Raw genomic sequence first — 15,675 nt, 5'->3', positions numbered from 1 at the left:
GTTACGGTGCTCCCGTGACTTCACATTGTCTCGCGACACGTCGGGAACGGCGAGTATACCGAGCGCATGACTTGTGTGCAGCCCATGCTGTGGGGGAGGGACGGAAATACGCGTGCGCGAAATATGCAGACTGTATACAACGTTGCACAACAGAAAATTTTAAAAAAATCGTTTCCCCCCGATTTTATTAGTTTTGAGATAATTTGGCCCCAAAATCGTAATCATGATCAAATTTCGATTAATTGAGCGGCCTTACTGGTATTTAGAGCAGTGAAAACACAGAACACCATCAGTACCCATACTAACATGAAGCCAGGGATACTTCTCATACCATGCTTTTTGGAATGTCAGTGTCCGGTCTTTGAGCACTTGTTTTTGCAAAACTTTAGGGTCAGGTTGATTTGGCTTTGTATATGTCGTTATCATGTCAACTTCCTTTCCATCTGTGTCGCCTCCTGTCCCTCCTTGTTCTGTCCCTGCTTCTTCTGTCTGTATTCCTTCTTTCTCTCCTTCCTCATGCAGTCTCTTTCTACTGTGGCTTCCCCCTGGCAGGTCCTCTCTTGACTGACTAGGGCCTGCCTCACTGTCATCAGGAATTGCCTGCAGGCCAGGAGGATAATGTTAACATTTTAAATCTTATAATTTCACTTAACAGTTGCTTATTAATGTGCCTGGAAAAGCACACTACTACTATCCACCATACTTATTATAATATTTTATTCTTCCGTACGTTTTTTGGCGCGCTACTCCTCCCACAGTTTTGGTCACACATACACAAAAAGGCACCAAAACGGCGGCCGATAAATCTCCAAAAACCAGGCCATAAAAATGAATGGGTGTGTATTGGTAGAATGTTCACAGCTAGAGTGTGTGACTTTATCACTAGAGTGGAGAGTGAGAGAAACATTTGTCGAAAAATAAATTTGTAAACTGCTCTCTAGGCCACAAATGTCACTCTACAGAAATAATTTATAGATAGAAACGTAGGTAAATCCGTTGGGGTCGCAGTGATACCCAGATATAGTTTTGGCGGGAGACGCACTGATGCGCCAGCAACACCCTCTCATGGCCCCATCTACTCCCATGTTAATTGGAAATTAGAAATTCTGACCCTCTTCTTCCTTAATTTCCCGAGGTCACATTTTTTAACTTTAGCCTCTGAAACTCGGCAGTCCTATAGTCAACAAAATGACGATGCTCACGGTCTTTTCGGTTTTCATTTTGGTTGTTTTTTGGTCATTCCTGGCCAATGGTTCGAGGGGATTCATTTTGAGATTTTCTGTGTCTCTCAGGAGTCAGAGACAGAGAGAAAGCCTGCAACTGCTGTGGCCTCCCCTGGTTGCCACGACAACCAAAGCCTGCCTCTCACATCCACGCACACACATAGCTAGCTACAGAGGAGTGTTTAAGGTATTAATAAGCTAGCGCTAGCTTGCTAAAGAGAATGATAAGGTATTAATATATGGGCCAGAGCCAGGCACACTCAAAGTTTCTTTAGGAATTTTCTAGTTAAAATAACATTATACATAAAAATTAAAAAACATTAAAGCTATTCACCTACGGCCTAAAAAGACTTTTATTTTACATTTAGTCTACTTCAGGTAAGAGCAAATGCCGTTTATTAATGTCAGACTAGCTACTCAATATTACAAAACGATAAGCTGCCACATCTGGGAAGGTCAACAGACAACAGGTGTAGGATAGCCTACTTACATTGTTTGTTTTTTGAAAAAACGCTCTGATTGTTTTTTGTTTCTTCATTTTGTTTCTTCATTGAATTGAAATCACCCGCTCTGTCATAGTAGACAATGGTCTGATCACCGCAACAGGCACAGGCGCAGCTACCAGTTCCTCTTTAGGACCCTGGGGAGTGAGAGTCGTGCCTTATGGTGTGTTCAATTTACACTGAAAGTGGGAACTTGGAGCTCGGAACAACGTAACCCCAAAGTTGAGTACTCCCAGCGCTTCCCAGCCTCACAAACGTACAACAAAACATGTAACTACTGTTTACGTGAGTAGCAGATAGCATGAATTCTTTGTCTGGCTGATGAGATTAATCCAACTTTCAAGTTGGAGATCCGACTTCACGGGGGGTTCTGATTAAAATTCTGACTTGGAGCTCGGAAATTCCGACTTTCATGCACAACTGGAACGCACCATTAGTTGCAGCACACAAACGCCGGGCTCTCAATGCGCGCTGCAATGTAAATTAGTTTAACTAACGGAACATTAATCCACCGTTTTACCGGCGATGTTTGTCGCCTTATGTAGGGACAGTGGGGGGGTCACTATGAATCTGGGGGGGTCATATGCCCCCCGTCCCTAGTGCCATCTGCGCGCATGCCGACTTCCCCTGTAGACTCCTATTTAGTCCATTCAAGTGCTCAAAAATGTCAGACAGATATGCCAACTTGGCAAGCCAGTCTGCATCATTGAATTGGCCAGAAAGGTCGAACTTGGTGTCAAGTAAAAAGAGTCTCACCTCATCTCGCAACTCGTAAAGCCGTGCAAGCACCTTCGCTCTTGACAGCCACCGGACCTCAGTATGGAGCAGCATTTGTCGGTGCTCACTGCCCATCTCACATAAAACTGAAAACAGTCTTGAATTCAGCGGGCGGGCCTTGATGAAATTTACAGTTTTTACTGGTTCATCCAGAACAGTTTTGAGATCAGGAGGCATTCTTTTGGCTGCAAGAGCCTCTCTGTGGATGCTGCAGTGGATAGATTTCGCTTGCAGAGCAACTGCTTGCACACGTTTAACAAGGCCGCTGTGTTGGCCTACCATGGCTGCTGCTCTGTCTGTGCTTATTCCCACGCATCTTGACCAATCAATCCCATGTTCTGGGATGAAACCGTTCAACATGTCAAAAGGTGCCTCTGCGGTTGTGCATGTCTGCGAAGGTTTACAAAAGAGAAAGTCCTCCTCTATTTCTCCGTTGTGTTCATACCTTACATAGGGGGGGCAGATTGGCGAGGTTCGCTATGTCAGTGGATTCGTCCAAAAAATCGACTGGCTTTGATCCGTGATATTAGCTGGTCGTTCACATTGCTGGCCATCTCCTCGATTCTGCGCTGCACAGTGTTGTCTGATAATGGAATCAAGTCCATTTGCTTTCGCGCTTTGACACCCAGCATGACACCCACAGTCTCTTTAATTGCTGGCAGCACCACCTCCTCCCCGAGTGTATGTGGCATCCCTTTTTTCGCTATGATTCGGGACACCCGGTATGAGACTTCCACTGCTTTAGCAGTAGCACCACCTGTAGATGTCGATTCCATTACTTTCTTGGTTGAGCGGTATTCCAGGAGCTTGCTTTTGAAAAACTCGACTGGCTTGGACTTAAATTCCCCATGCTTGGTTTCCAGATGCTGGCGAAGATTTGATGGTTTCATGCTCTCGTTAGTCAGTGCCTCGTAGAAACAAATGCAAACGGGGAACGGCTCGTCTTCGGGGCCAGTATAGCTTAGTCCCAATGCTAAGTAGCTTTCATAGTATTTTCTTTTCACCCTCCACACTGTATAGATTGCCATGTACAGGTTTCTTGCACCCTGAGAAACACCTGCAAGGGACATCTGACAGTCCTACATGATGTTGCACAGCAGCCAAATCAGAGCATTCTCATGGTCCAAGTTCCACTCTGAAGTTCCCAACTTGCCAACAGCCTGTGTCTAACTTTATAAAACACCATTTTACTCAACTGGAGCTGACTGCTTTGGGCCCTATCATTTGGGCTGGATGTCATCACAAGTACTGCATCAGTATCTGGAGGATTTTATACAAGTGTCTCATCACACCTTGTGTTCACTTTGATCTGTTGGATGGCAGAGATACTGATGCATTATTCATGACCCTTAGACGTTTTATGTGATGGTAAAGGCGACTAGTTTTGGAGACCAATTGGTCACGGAAGCCACTCTATGCGCAGTTCTAATTGAGATGGAAGGTGTGCTCAATTCGAAGATGCTGGGATATGTAAATGGTAAATGGACCTGTACTTGTATAGCGCCTTTCTAGTCTTCCGACCACTCAAAGCGCTTTTACACTATGTGCCACATTCACCCTTTCACACACATTCACTCAGTGATGGCCAAGTCCATTCATACACATTCACACACCGCATGCACGGTTCAGAACCCACAACCTTCCGATTAAGGAACGACCCGCTCTGCCTCTGAGCCACAGCCGTGTGTCATTTGACATGACAGAACCAGATCCAATCTTATATACTGATGGGCCATTGTGATGCATTACTCCTGCAGGACACATATACTGCAAGTGATGCACTTGGAAGCTGAAGATGGAGGCAGAGTCAAGTCCTTGCAGACTATTTTTAGATCAACTTAGTCAGGAATCACTTTAGATCTGACCTGCAAGCGCAAAAGAAACGGAATTAGGATAAGAACTTGGCAGTTGGTCAAGTGGTCGTTAAAATTGATCCTCAGCATCCTCAAGCACTCTGGCCTGTAGGAAGAGATGATCAATGATCTTTCCCCGGGATGATGGATACATTCAGTTAGCAAGGAATATGTTCAACCTGTCGCCCAATTCATAAGGCTTCCTGTCAGGAAGGAAGATGGTGATGATGTATCTACTTTTTCCATGTTGCTACATAGTTGCAAGGACAAAGCCCTTGCAGGCCAGACTAGGAAACCCCATCTACTCACTGAGTCTAACACAATATTAAAGAAAATAAAGCTCATTAATTTTTTCAAGGAAAACAAACTGAGATCAGTTTGTGCTTACAAACTGAGATCAGATTCACACACACTGTCTTTGAGCTCACAAACCCCCTGGCAGAGACTAAGATACACAACATTTAATGAACATGAATGCATGTTAAACATTTAAAGTTTACGTCTTAGTAAATACTAATAGAGGTGGAATGAGGTGGAGGGAGTTACACTGAATGCAGGCAGCAATGTAACAGCATGGGTGCAGTGCTCAGCATGCCAAATGTTGATACGGACTGCCTGTTGAGAGAGAGGTCAGGGACATGCATCACTGGAGAGTGTATTGAACATTTGACCATAAAATGACTTCCGTGCCTGATTGAACTACCACATACTCCATTAGGGAAAGTTCCTGTAGTGCACTGTTTCATCTTTGATGTTGGTGAGGCATGAAATATTGTCCATAAAGAGAGACTGGGAGAGTGAATGCATTGTTGACTGGCTGTTTCATTGACACTGATCTGTGGACACAGACGGTTTATACATTGATACCTTGATTGCTGTTTTAAATTGTAGGTGAATGCCATTTTATACAATAGATCAATAGCCATTTCATGGACATCTTTTTATTTTAGTTTATTTAATTATTTGCTACATGATGTGGAAAAACTTCTGGTCCATAATAAAAAGCTCATGTCACCCTGACTTGAATGTTTACAGTCAAATACCAAAAACTTAAACTAACATTACGTTCCTTCAGCTTTACACAGTATGTCCTATGTCAAACAGCATCTCATATCATCATGGCACCAGACAATGTGTATGTGAGTGCAATACGTGGTCTTAGTTCCCGAACGTAGTTATAAAACTTCATTTTATGATCATTAATTTCTCCCACACTACTGAATATGGATTACAATACATACGTTTTGACACAGTGTGACAATGCTATTCTCAACATGGAAGAAGCTTTCATGCCACTGGTGCTATCTGGAGCTCCTCGGGAGTACAGCACTGTCAGATTAAAGGAATTAGGATGCAGTTCAAAATGATCAGGAAGACACTTAGTGTAGTCACATTAGGGCAGAGATTTACATGGGAGGACAATAAATTGACTACACTGGCATTAGTTCTCTGTGGAAAAGTACTGTGTGATGCATGCATACGTGCCTCACCACCAAGATGGATCATTTGGCAATAAATTTCCTTGACATCACAGCTGGGCAGACAGCACTGTTAGTCATAGTGGTTGTACTTTCAAACACAGTGTAATACTCTTGCAATTGTAACTGGCAATGGTATTGGTGTTATCATTCTTCACACAAATTTACATTAATTTATCCTGAGCACACCAAGAATCACAGTCATACATGAAAATTAAATATTTTTACAGTAGGCTACACAATACGCGATATGCGAGTGTAAGCCTGTAACGTTACAGTAGGTGCTGATCAGACCAGAGTGGGGCAAACACACAAAACACCCAAAAAACACTGCACATTTTCCTGAGTTGTCCATAAACAGCACATTACCCAGATCACAACAACTTAAGAGTCATAACACATCAGTAGCAGATCAAATATGCAACTTAAAGCTGCAGTAGGTAACTTTTATAAAAATAACTTTATCATATTTGCTGAAAGCTGTCATTAGGAGCACTAGGAGGAGCCAGAGGAACCTGTTTTTTTCACAGATTATATTATTATATTATTATGAATTTTTCCAAAAATACGACAAAAAGTACAGTAATAATAAGGTTAATACCAGCACACATTCTGGCATGACGAGGTTGCATTGTGTTGGATGTGACCATAAGACTCACAGGACTCAAATACAATATAATAATAGAAAGTTGGGGTTCATTTGTGTCAGTTTTGCCCTATAGTCACACCAGAGTGGTACTTAAAATGGCTGTAATCAATATTTCTTTATCAACAATGATAACAGATAATTATCACTCCACTCTGCAGTTCCCCTTAGCTCTACAGTGCTTTTCAGCTTCTTTCATCTCATCTCTCTCATCACCCTTGCCTCCAGGCAGCTGTTTTCAACTAAAAGCTCTGATAAACTCTGTACACTCCCTGCTCAGCCGCAAACAGTAGACACAATTAGAGACAAGCCAGTGAACACAGCGGAGCATTTAACAACTAAAGAGACAGGTGTTTTTCTCAGGAAATGGTGGAGACCAAAACAGAGTTTATATCTAAAGCTTATATTGCATTTACATGGACATGGCACTTTGCTAATATTTTGGTCCTGTCAACTTTGATATTTGATGATAATTAAAGGTACACAGGCTGTACACAGCAAGGGGCCACAGGTCGTATTCGAGTGTTGCAGTGGGGGCTCAGCCTTGAGCTACACATACTATTGTTCCAAGCAGACTGTTTGTATGTGTGTCTTAATACATGTCTGGAGGGGATCTTTGAAATATGCGAGTACAGTACTGGCTGGAATTAGCTCTTAGCTTCATACTGAGGCACCCTCCCTGTGTGCACCCTACTGCTTACCTTGACCCAGTTCTTGGCAAGGATGCAAAACTCATCAAATGGAAAACTACTTGGAATGATGAAAACAGTTACAAGATATCTGTCACGGGATACAGCCCTGAGAAATGTACGCAGAACTGCATGCCTAAACATGATATAACCGTTTATATGTATGACTTTGAGGAAGCGTGAGGGCTACGTGACAGCAGACAGCCAGTGTCGGTAGGCTATTTTTTTTAGCCTTCTAGCTTAACTTGTGTTCTAGTTCTACTTGTACTGTATTCATCACATTTTCTCAAACATATGGCATTTCCTCTTGAAATCATGCTTTTCAGAACAGTAATGAAACACCCTCTGCCTGTACGAACTGCTCTCTTAAAGATCAGATGTGTTCAAACCCCAGCAGCCTGAACACTCGAGCGGACCATCAAACAGGGTCACACAAGGTTGTGATCAGACAGTAAGCTTTTGTTTCACGGTCAAGTGAAGCTGCGAGCGTCGCTAGTAAAGGAGACAAGAGCTTAAAAGGTGCAAGGAGCTTTGCATTATGCTTGTTGCTATGGAACTACCCATTGGCATAGCTGGCGAACTTACAAAAGGGGTTAATGTTGTGATGTGATTGCAGTGGCTGCTGAATGAGTGGCACATGGAGTACAGGCTGGAGGTTGAGTTTTAAATCAGACATGAGATCTGGTTTTTGGAAAGTTAAACTAGAAATTATTACCTGAAATAATGATTAAATGGGATGAGGCATATTAACTTGGACCGGGCTTCATTTATTCAAATCATCAAATCAAGACTTTAAATGCAGATTTTTTGTGTGTGTAGCAGAAACTGCTGTTAACAATGCACATAGGGCAGATTTAGTTCAACACCAAGCTTTATTAGTATTCAAAAATGAGCCACCGAATCTTGCATTTACTTGACAACCAGAAGTTCAAAGGATCAGTTCACTCAGATTAAGAAAAAAAGTTAGTATTATGGATTACATCAGCTGGTGATTTGACAAGCTAGCCAAATAACATATCCAGTCAGATAGTATCTTGCTAGCGAAAACGTTAAAGCTAAGCTGCAACCCAGCCTCGCTTAATACCGTTATCCGGCGCACACCGCCCCACAACGCTAGCCAACAAAATAACCTGTAAACGACATGCCGGACAATTTACCAGCCAAAATATCCCCGTGAGTCTGGAAGAATTAGCTGCCATTATTCACTGAAGACAGTATTTAAAATTTTTGAAGTTACAAAACAATTCACAAATTGGCAAAAAAGTTATTCATACTTCAAATTCTTACATATACTTTAATAGTTTTTGGACAACAACAGAACTGTTGTTAGATGTTAAATTCGACAGAGCAAATTAACCATCATGAGATCAGTAGATTTGTCTGGTTCCCAGGCTAGAGCTTGATGGCACAGAGTAATTAAATATAGGCTTTTATACTCACTACCTATTAGTAGGATACATTCATAATTGGTTTGGGGCTGCACATGGGATTTGTTGACAATAAGAAAAATGTAGAATACCACAAGTTAACTTTTAAAAATAATCCTTGGGTACCACTGTACAAATTCAGCAGCTTCCAAAGTGTGACATCTTTGAGCAAGTATGTTTATTGTTTTTAGATTCAGTTACATTGTTATTTAAAAATACATTTTGTATTCAGGCCATTGTTGTCCACTAGTCTCCTGGCTTTTTTTCTTTGGCTTCATGTTCATTTTCTGTCCTGTGCTCCTACAGATACACTAATTAATGAGACACTATTGTACCTTTGCTGTTTTTCTTAATTCAGTGTAACAGATGTAGTCCTAGTTAAACATATAAAATATGTTTTAAGTAAGAGATGTGGTGGTTGCCATTAACCACAGCACAGCCTATGAAGCCATGATCCCTTTGTGTCGGTCTCCATAGTTACCATGTTAAGGACTCAACTGACAGTCAGCTGTCTTTTGTGTTAGTCACTGGCCTCTCTGTCCTCTACTAACTCTTTGATTTCTCTTTGCTGGTGCTTTGAAAACCTCGTCTGTGTTCACAGCGTCAGGTGCCGGCAGTCATATGTTGTGTATTTGTGTATTTTTCTGTATCCAAGATGGAGATGTCAGCGACTGCAGGTAGTGTGGAGATGTCTGGCCGCCGTCAGCGCACTGGCACTGTGAAGAGGAGGAGGTGGGGAGGTCTGAGGCAGCAGTGGAAGCTTCTGGGCTTGTTTGAGATTGATCAGCAGCATGAGTTCTACAGCCTGACCTGCATGATGAAGGAGGGATTGGCAGCAGCCATCCAAAGCACCGTTGACAAAACACCCACAGTGAGTACGGGTCAGCAGAGGCAACATTTTAATCATCAATTAAACTCTTACCACTTCTAATTGAACTATTTAGGTTAATAACATTACAGGGCTTCATTTTTACTTGAGGAATGTATTTATCTGTGCATTTTAAAACCCAGCGGCGCATCTAGAGTGGTGGCAACTGCCACCCCTCAAAAATGCTTATCAGCATATATTTCTGCCACCCCTTAAAGTCTCCATGCCAGACACCTCATGAACATTTCTCTATATCCGCCCCTGAAAACACCATGCAAGATTCAAGGTAATATATAACCAGCTTGAATACATGAATTAATAGGCTTTAATAGCTTGTAGCATACCATTTAATACATTTTCATTGAGAGAAGCTTTCTAAAGCTGTCGTTATGACACTTTACTTTTGTGTACACAAGAACTGTTGCCAAAATGAGTAAAACTATCAGTCATTGCTTTTAGTCCCTGATTTCCAAATATGTGTACACCACGAATAACTTTATTTGGAAACCACTTTACAAACAAAGTTACAAAGTGCTGTACAACTTTAAAATTAGACACTCGGAGTCCAGCCTGGGAGAGTGAGTCATTTAAATGTGAACGTGATCAAACTGGTGCAACTGACTGTGTGGGCTGGAATAGAAAACAATAGATGCTCGTGTTTTGACTGGGGCCCCTGTGAGTCTGGGACCCCAGAGCAGTTGCCTGGTTTGCCAGGCTTATAACACAGACAGTCTATAGCAGAGGTTTTTCAAATTATGAGGCGCACCTTTGCAGCAGGGCACAGAGGGAGAGAGATGTGGCAAAGATACCGTGTGAGGTGAAAGGTGCATGCTGGTGTTCTAAAAACGACAGGAAGTTAGTTTTTGTAGTTTGGCTACTGATTTAGCCACTCAGTCAGCAATTGGCTGTGACACGAATTATCACACTTATGGAGGATATTTTAAAACCCTTGTGTCAAAATTAGCCCTCAAATCTGAGTACACATAAATGATACACATATTCTTAGATTCAGTGTGACTTACTCTTCCCAAAGACATCTTTATCCCGTGTCCATTGCAAACAGTCTCCATTAAAGTGCTTACCAATAATAGAAAAAGACGTCACTACAGAGGTGGTAAAAACATACTGTACTGTAAAAACATATTGCTCAGTGTTTCCTGGCTACTGATGGTATATTTGACTTTTGCACATATGAGACTACAAGCATGCTTAATATCAAGCCTTTTTACTCTACCAATTTGGAGAAATTCAACAATAAAAGTCCCATATTTGTACCTCCATGTGGCATATTTTCATATATTTGAGCTACTGTAAAAACACTTTGCTCAATAATTCCTGGCTATGGATGGTATATCTTAATTCTACACATCTAAGACTACAAGCATGCTTAATATCAAGCATTTTTACTGTACCAATGTGGAGAAATTAGACAATAAAAGTTGTCCATATTTGTACCTCCAAGTGACATATTTGACCATATTTGAGCTACTGTAAAAACACTTTGCTCAATAATTACTGTACATTGGTGCAGGAAAAATGCTTGATATTAAGTATGCTTGTTGTCTCATATGTGTAAAAGTCAAATATACCATCAGTAGCCAGGAAACACTGAGCAATATGTTTTTACAGTACCTCAAATATGGTCAAATATGCAATCTCTGGAGGCATAAATATGAGACTTTTATTTTGGCATTTCTCCACACTGGTGCAGTAAAGATACTTGATATAAAGTGTTTTTTATTCATCATGGGCGCATGAAACACTTTAATGTAACATATTTTATTTTAAATGTAGGTTCGAATTATAGCTTACTGTTCTAAATACCTTTATTTTGAAAACCGGAAGTAAATATGCTGTTTCTCCACATTTACCATAATGCTTAGAATACTTGAAATTTAAGTGTGGCTGATTTGACCACGGAGATTGGAGTCACTGCTGGCTTGACCGCAGTCTACTACCCTACAGTTTCTTCTACACAGCACCGTCCTGTAAATGACAACATCCGGTCTCAGAATATGAAAAAACAGGCCTTTTTTCTGTTTGTTTTCTAGTGATTTTATTTTTTGTTATATGAAATAAAACATTATTTTTTTTTCTATTTCGCTCATCCCTTTTTGACCATGACAAAGAAAAACGCCTTGTATTTCAATTTTAATTTTTGTATTTTAAAACGAAAATCAAATAACCACTCGTTTTCTGTTTTTTAATACCCGTTTCTGAAAGGAAAATCCAATGACCAAAAGATACACGGATTTTGGTTTTCTCATTTTAAAACAAAATCTGTTGGCCAACCCAGGTCCCGCCTCTGGAAATGCTTCTGTGCAGAGGCTGTGACCTTTGTGTAATATTGTGTTGAATTAAGCCTTTACATCACAGAAGACTCTTGTAGACATCTTCACTCGACAAACAGGTTTTCCTATCAACTGATATCCATTAAAAAAAAAAAGTGATCTGTGTTGTAACTCGAAGTACTCTTGACAAAACAAGTGCAGGCTGTGTTGCTGAGTTTGCTTTTGTGGAAAGAGCACTGCTGCAATAAATGTCGGCACTGTTTGGCTCAGCTGTGATAGATATTTGCAGAGTGGCTGAACTCTCACTGCAGCCCACAGTGTTGACAGGGTTGAGAAGCAGCAGTTTAAACAGCTCAAGTTTTTTATCTTTGCCTGAAAACAGGGGCAATAATGTGCCTTCTTCCCAAATCTGGATCTATACTGACATAAAAATATTGTAAAGGATGAATATTTAATTAATTTATCTCAACATACTGCAAAGCAGAAATGATAGATGGATTAAATTAATTGTTATTACATGGTTTGTCCACTAGACTTTAGTTTAGATAATTTTTTAAGATCTAAACTTTGAAGACCTGAACACAGCCTTGTCCTGCATTAAAAAAGTTAAAGCAACCAAAGGGAGAACTGTATAAAAAATACTAAAAATATCAGGAAAACTCATCTCTGATCAATATTCACAGGAAATAATAAAATCAAAATTCATCCAAATCTCTCATTTTACATGAATTTCCTGCAGTTGTTGTGTTCAACATTTGGGTTCATTGTAAAGTTCACACTTATAATTATCAGTAATGTGCTCTGATTAAAGGGAACAAAGTGTTTTATGTTGAACAATGACATTGTATGTGTAGGTTGCATACTAGCCATATGACTGTGTGTAGAAGCATGCAAGGCATTCAGATCAAACAGCACCCTTCCTTTTTGCAGGGCTTAAAATATATGCTATGAAAGTGGGTTCCAACTGAATGACTATGGAATAATGTGGATCCTTGGTGAGACCAGTTGAGAACCACTGCTCTAACAAATCTTTCAGATTTGCAAATAAATGCAGAGCTATTACAAAGCAAACTTAAATTTACAACTTTTCAAACCAGTTTATAGATTTCTGGACAGATGAAAAGATGTGTATTGCTTCACACACTTCCGTTGTATTTTTATTTACCTATAAACAAGTAATATCTCTGTGTTGAAACAAAATACATTTTATGCCTCAAGAGAATACATTCAAATTTGTATATGCACTGGACTCAAGGATTAACTGATTTGAATTTGGTGGTCAAAAGTTACTGCCTCCCCCCTCAAAAAAACTGATGACCATATTTTACAATTGGTCGGTGATGAATTGGTGAAACTTTTGACTCAAAGGTTTGGGGCTGGGGTTAAGGACTCAAGAATTGTGATGACATATTTTAAAGGTCACTGTGAAATCACAGTGTTCTGAAAAAACTTTTTGTGCCAATATTCAACACCATAATTCAGGAACAGAGGGGGAGATTGTGACAATTTTTCACAGTTGGTCAGACCATTCATTGGAAACACTTTTGACTCAAAGGACCTTTGAGGTCTAGAAACAGCTACATACATTCCGTATGAGCCAATCTGGCTTCAGGACTAACCACAGCACTGAAACAGCTCTCATAAAAGTAATCAACGATCTAAAGATCAACAGTGCTGCAGGCAGGCCTTCCATTCTTGTGTTGCTGGACTGCAGCCTTTGACACTGTCGACCACAACCTATCTGGCTGTGTCATTAACTGGCTCTCCCGCTTTATACCAGACAGGACATTCTCTGTGTCTCTAAGCAGCTTTACAAGTTGCATTTTGTTGTGGTGTCCCACAAGGCTCAGTTCTAGTCCCATTACTGTTCAATCTTTATATGCTGTCACTTGTATCCAATCATATGCTGATGATAAACAATTGCATATTTTACTTTCAAATGATGACCTCAGCCCTATAAATGATCTTGTCAACTGTATCAATGACATGCTGGATGACCCCAAACCTTCTTCAATTAAACAAAGACAAGACTGAGAACTTTGTGGTAGGTGGTGGAGGTCAGAAACAGGAGATGACCCAGTCGTCTAGCCATCACAATTTTGCCCTTGTCAGAGTCGCTCAAATCCTCACACTTCCCATTTTTCCTGCTTCTAACACATTAACTTTGAGGACAAAATGTTCACTTGCTGCCTAATATTTCCCACCCACTAACAGGAGTCATGATAACCAGATAATCAGTGTTATTCCCTTCACCTGTCAGTGGTCAGAAGTTATGGTTGATTGGTATATATTGCAAGCAGGTCAGATAAATACACTGGTGCATGACCATGGAGAGCTTTGGAGGACCAGTGTGTAGCATTTAGTGGCATGTAGCACGCATTTTCAGATTGCAATCAACTGAATTCCAATCAGCCTTCCAGATATCTAAGATAAGCTGCACTTGCGGAAGACACAAAAGTGTAGAGGCACTGTTTAGTTTGTCTGTTCTGGGATACTATAAAAAAAAACTAGTTCAACATGGCATACTCCGCCAGAAGAGAGCCCGGCTCTTTATAAATAGAAGTGGCTCATTTAATGAAAACAATTCTTATTGTACACTAATGAAAACATACCTATTAATATTATATTCCATTCCTGCTGATAGATCCTCCTCAATGTCAAACACTGGACCTTTAAAGACAAGTAAAAGGAATTTAAAATTAATAAGAAAATCTATTAATGTATTTTGTATCTTGTATATCTGTATTGTATGAGCTGGGGATTGGACCGCCAACCTTTCGATCAGTGGACGACGTGCTCTACCTCCTGAGCCACAGCCGCCCCAAATGCATGCATTAGTCTCTCTGTGTCGATGGGACAGAAAAATGTATGCACTTTTTTTTTTAGATTATGGAAAGCAGACATGATGATGTACTTTACATGGGCCCTAAAGTTTATTTCAGAATCAAAGACACCACGGTTTCTTGTGCTACAGATTTACATTATGTGGCCACTTTATTTCTCGGAGCCATAAAACCTATACCTGCAATTTCTATAGGTTAAAAATATCAAAAACACATTTTTAAAAGAGCCTCATCTAAAAAGAGCACCAATTGCTAGTTGCAGCGGTTGTTGTCCTCCCCCCTATGAAAATCAACAAATACCACAGCTGAAAGGGAGAACACCTCCTGACCCAGGCCTTAAATCAGGTATGCAGTGTGTCCATCCTGCTGCTGCTGAATGAACAGTCACAGGGCAGATTAACACACAGTGCTGCTGTTTCACCCTAATCCCAGTCACACACACTCTGCTGACTCAGCGGGCTGATGCATGACTGTCCTGTCTGTTGTGTTGTTGTTCAGTCTCAAAAACACACACGCATACACACACACACAGATACCTTTTACCTTGTAAAACATACAGTGGCTTTAAACATATCAAAGGTAGAGAAAACAGATTAACTGCCCTCGTGGGTGCTAATCCTAGTTTTAACATTGGCAAAGCAGTGTGTTAAGCTTAGTTACTATACAAGTTGCCTTTCTTATTCTCCCTGACATCTGTCCTCTTTGCCCCACTCTAGAACGAACTCTCAGATGATGATTTCAGATTAGAGGTCACTCAGATTCATAAGGTAGGTGTCTCAATAATTAACAGGACTCAAATTAATTATTGTGTTGAATGCCACAAACTGTATACTTAGTTACGCGTGTGTGTGTAGGATTTCACAATGGAGACATTTGCAGGCCCAGTGTTTGCCAGCCTGCGTGGCTCTTTAGGAATGACGGAGCAGGAGTATCAGCAGTCGCTATGCTCTGAAAACTGCTACCTCCAGTTCATCAGCAATTCCAAGAGCAAGGCTGACTTCTTCCTAACGTGAGTCACTCACACACCGTGGTTCCACTGTTTTCATAAGAAGCAAACCTTTATTTTGGAATGAAATC

General features: G+C 40.7%; 1 protein-coding gene across 2 annotated transcripts in view; it reads left to right on the top strand.

Annotated features, from left to right (window-relative positions):
* pip5kl1 (phosphatidylinositol-4-phosphate 5-kinase-like 1) overlaps positions 1-15,675 on the top strand; it is a 32,169-nt gene that overhangs the window by 7,642 nt on the left and 8,852 nt on the right. The window contains exons 2-4 of one of the 2 annotated variants that reach the window (XM_051412326.1): positions 9,252-9,467; positions 15,315-15,365; positions 15,453-15,607. In XM_051412326.1, coding sequence (XP_051268286.1) covers positions 9,252-9,467; positions 15,315-15,365; positions 15,453-15,607 — 422 coding nt within the window. Of the gene's footprint in view, positions 1-9,251; positions 9,468-15,314; positions 15,366-15,452; positions 15,608-15,675 lie in introns of those variants that run through there. The other variant, XM_051412327.1, reaches the window with a different exon arrangement.

Source organism: Dicentrarchus labrax, unplaced genomic scaffold (assembly GCF_905237075.1).
Source record: "Dicentrarchus labrax unplaced genomic scaffold, dlabrax2021, whole genome shotgun sequence".
NCBI classification, from domain to species: Eukaryota; Metazoa; Chordata; class Actinopteri; family Moronidae; genus Dicentrarchus; species Dicentrarchus labrax.
Note: the sequence above shows the minus strand (reverse complement) of the source record. Positions and strands in the feature narration are given on the sequence as shown.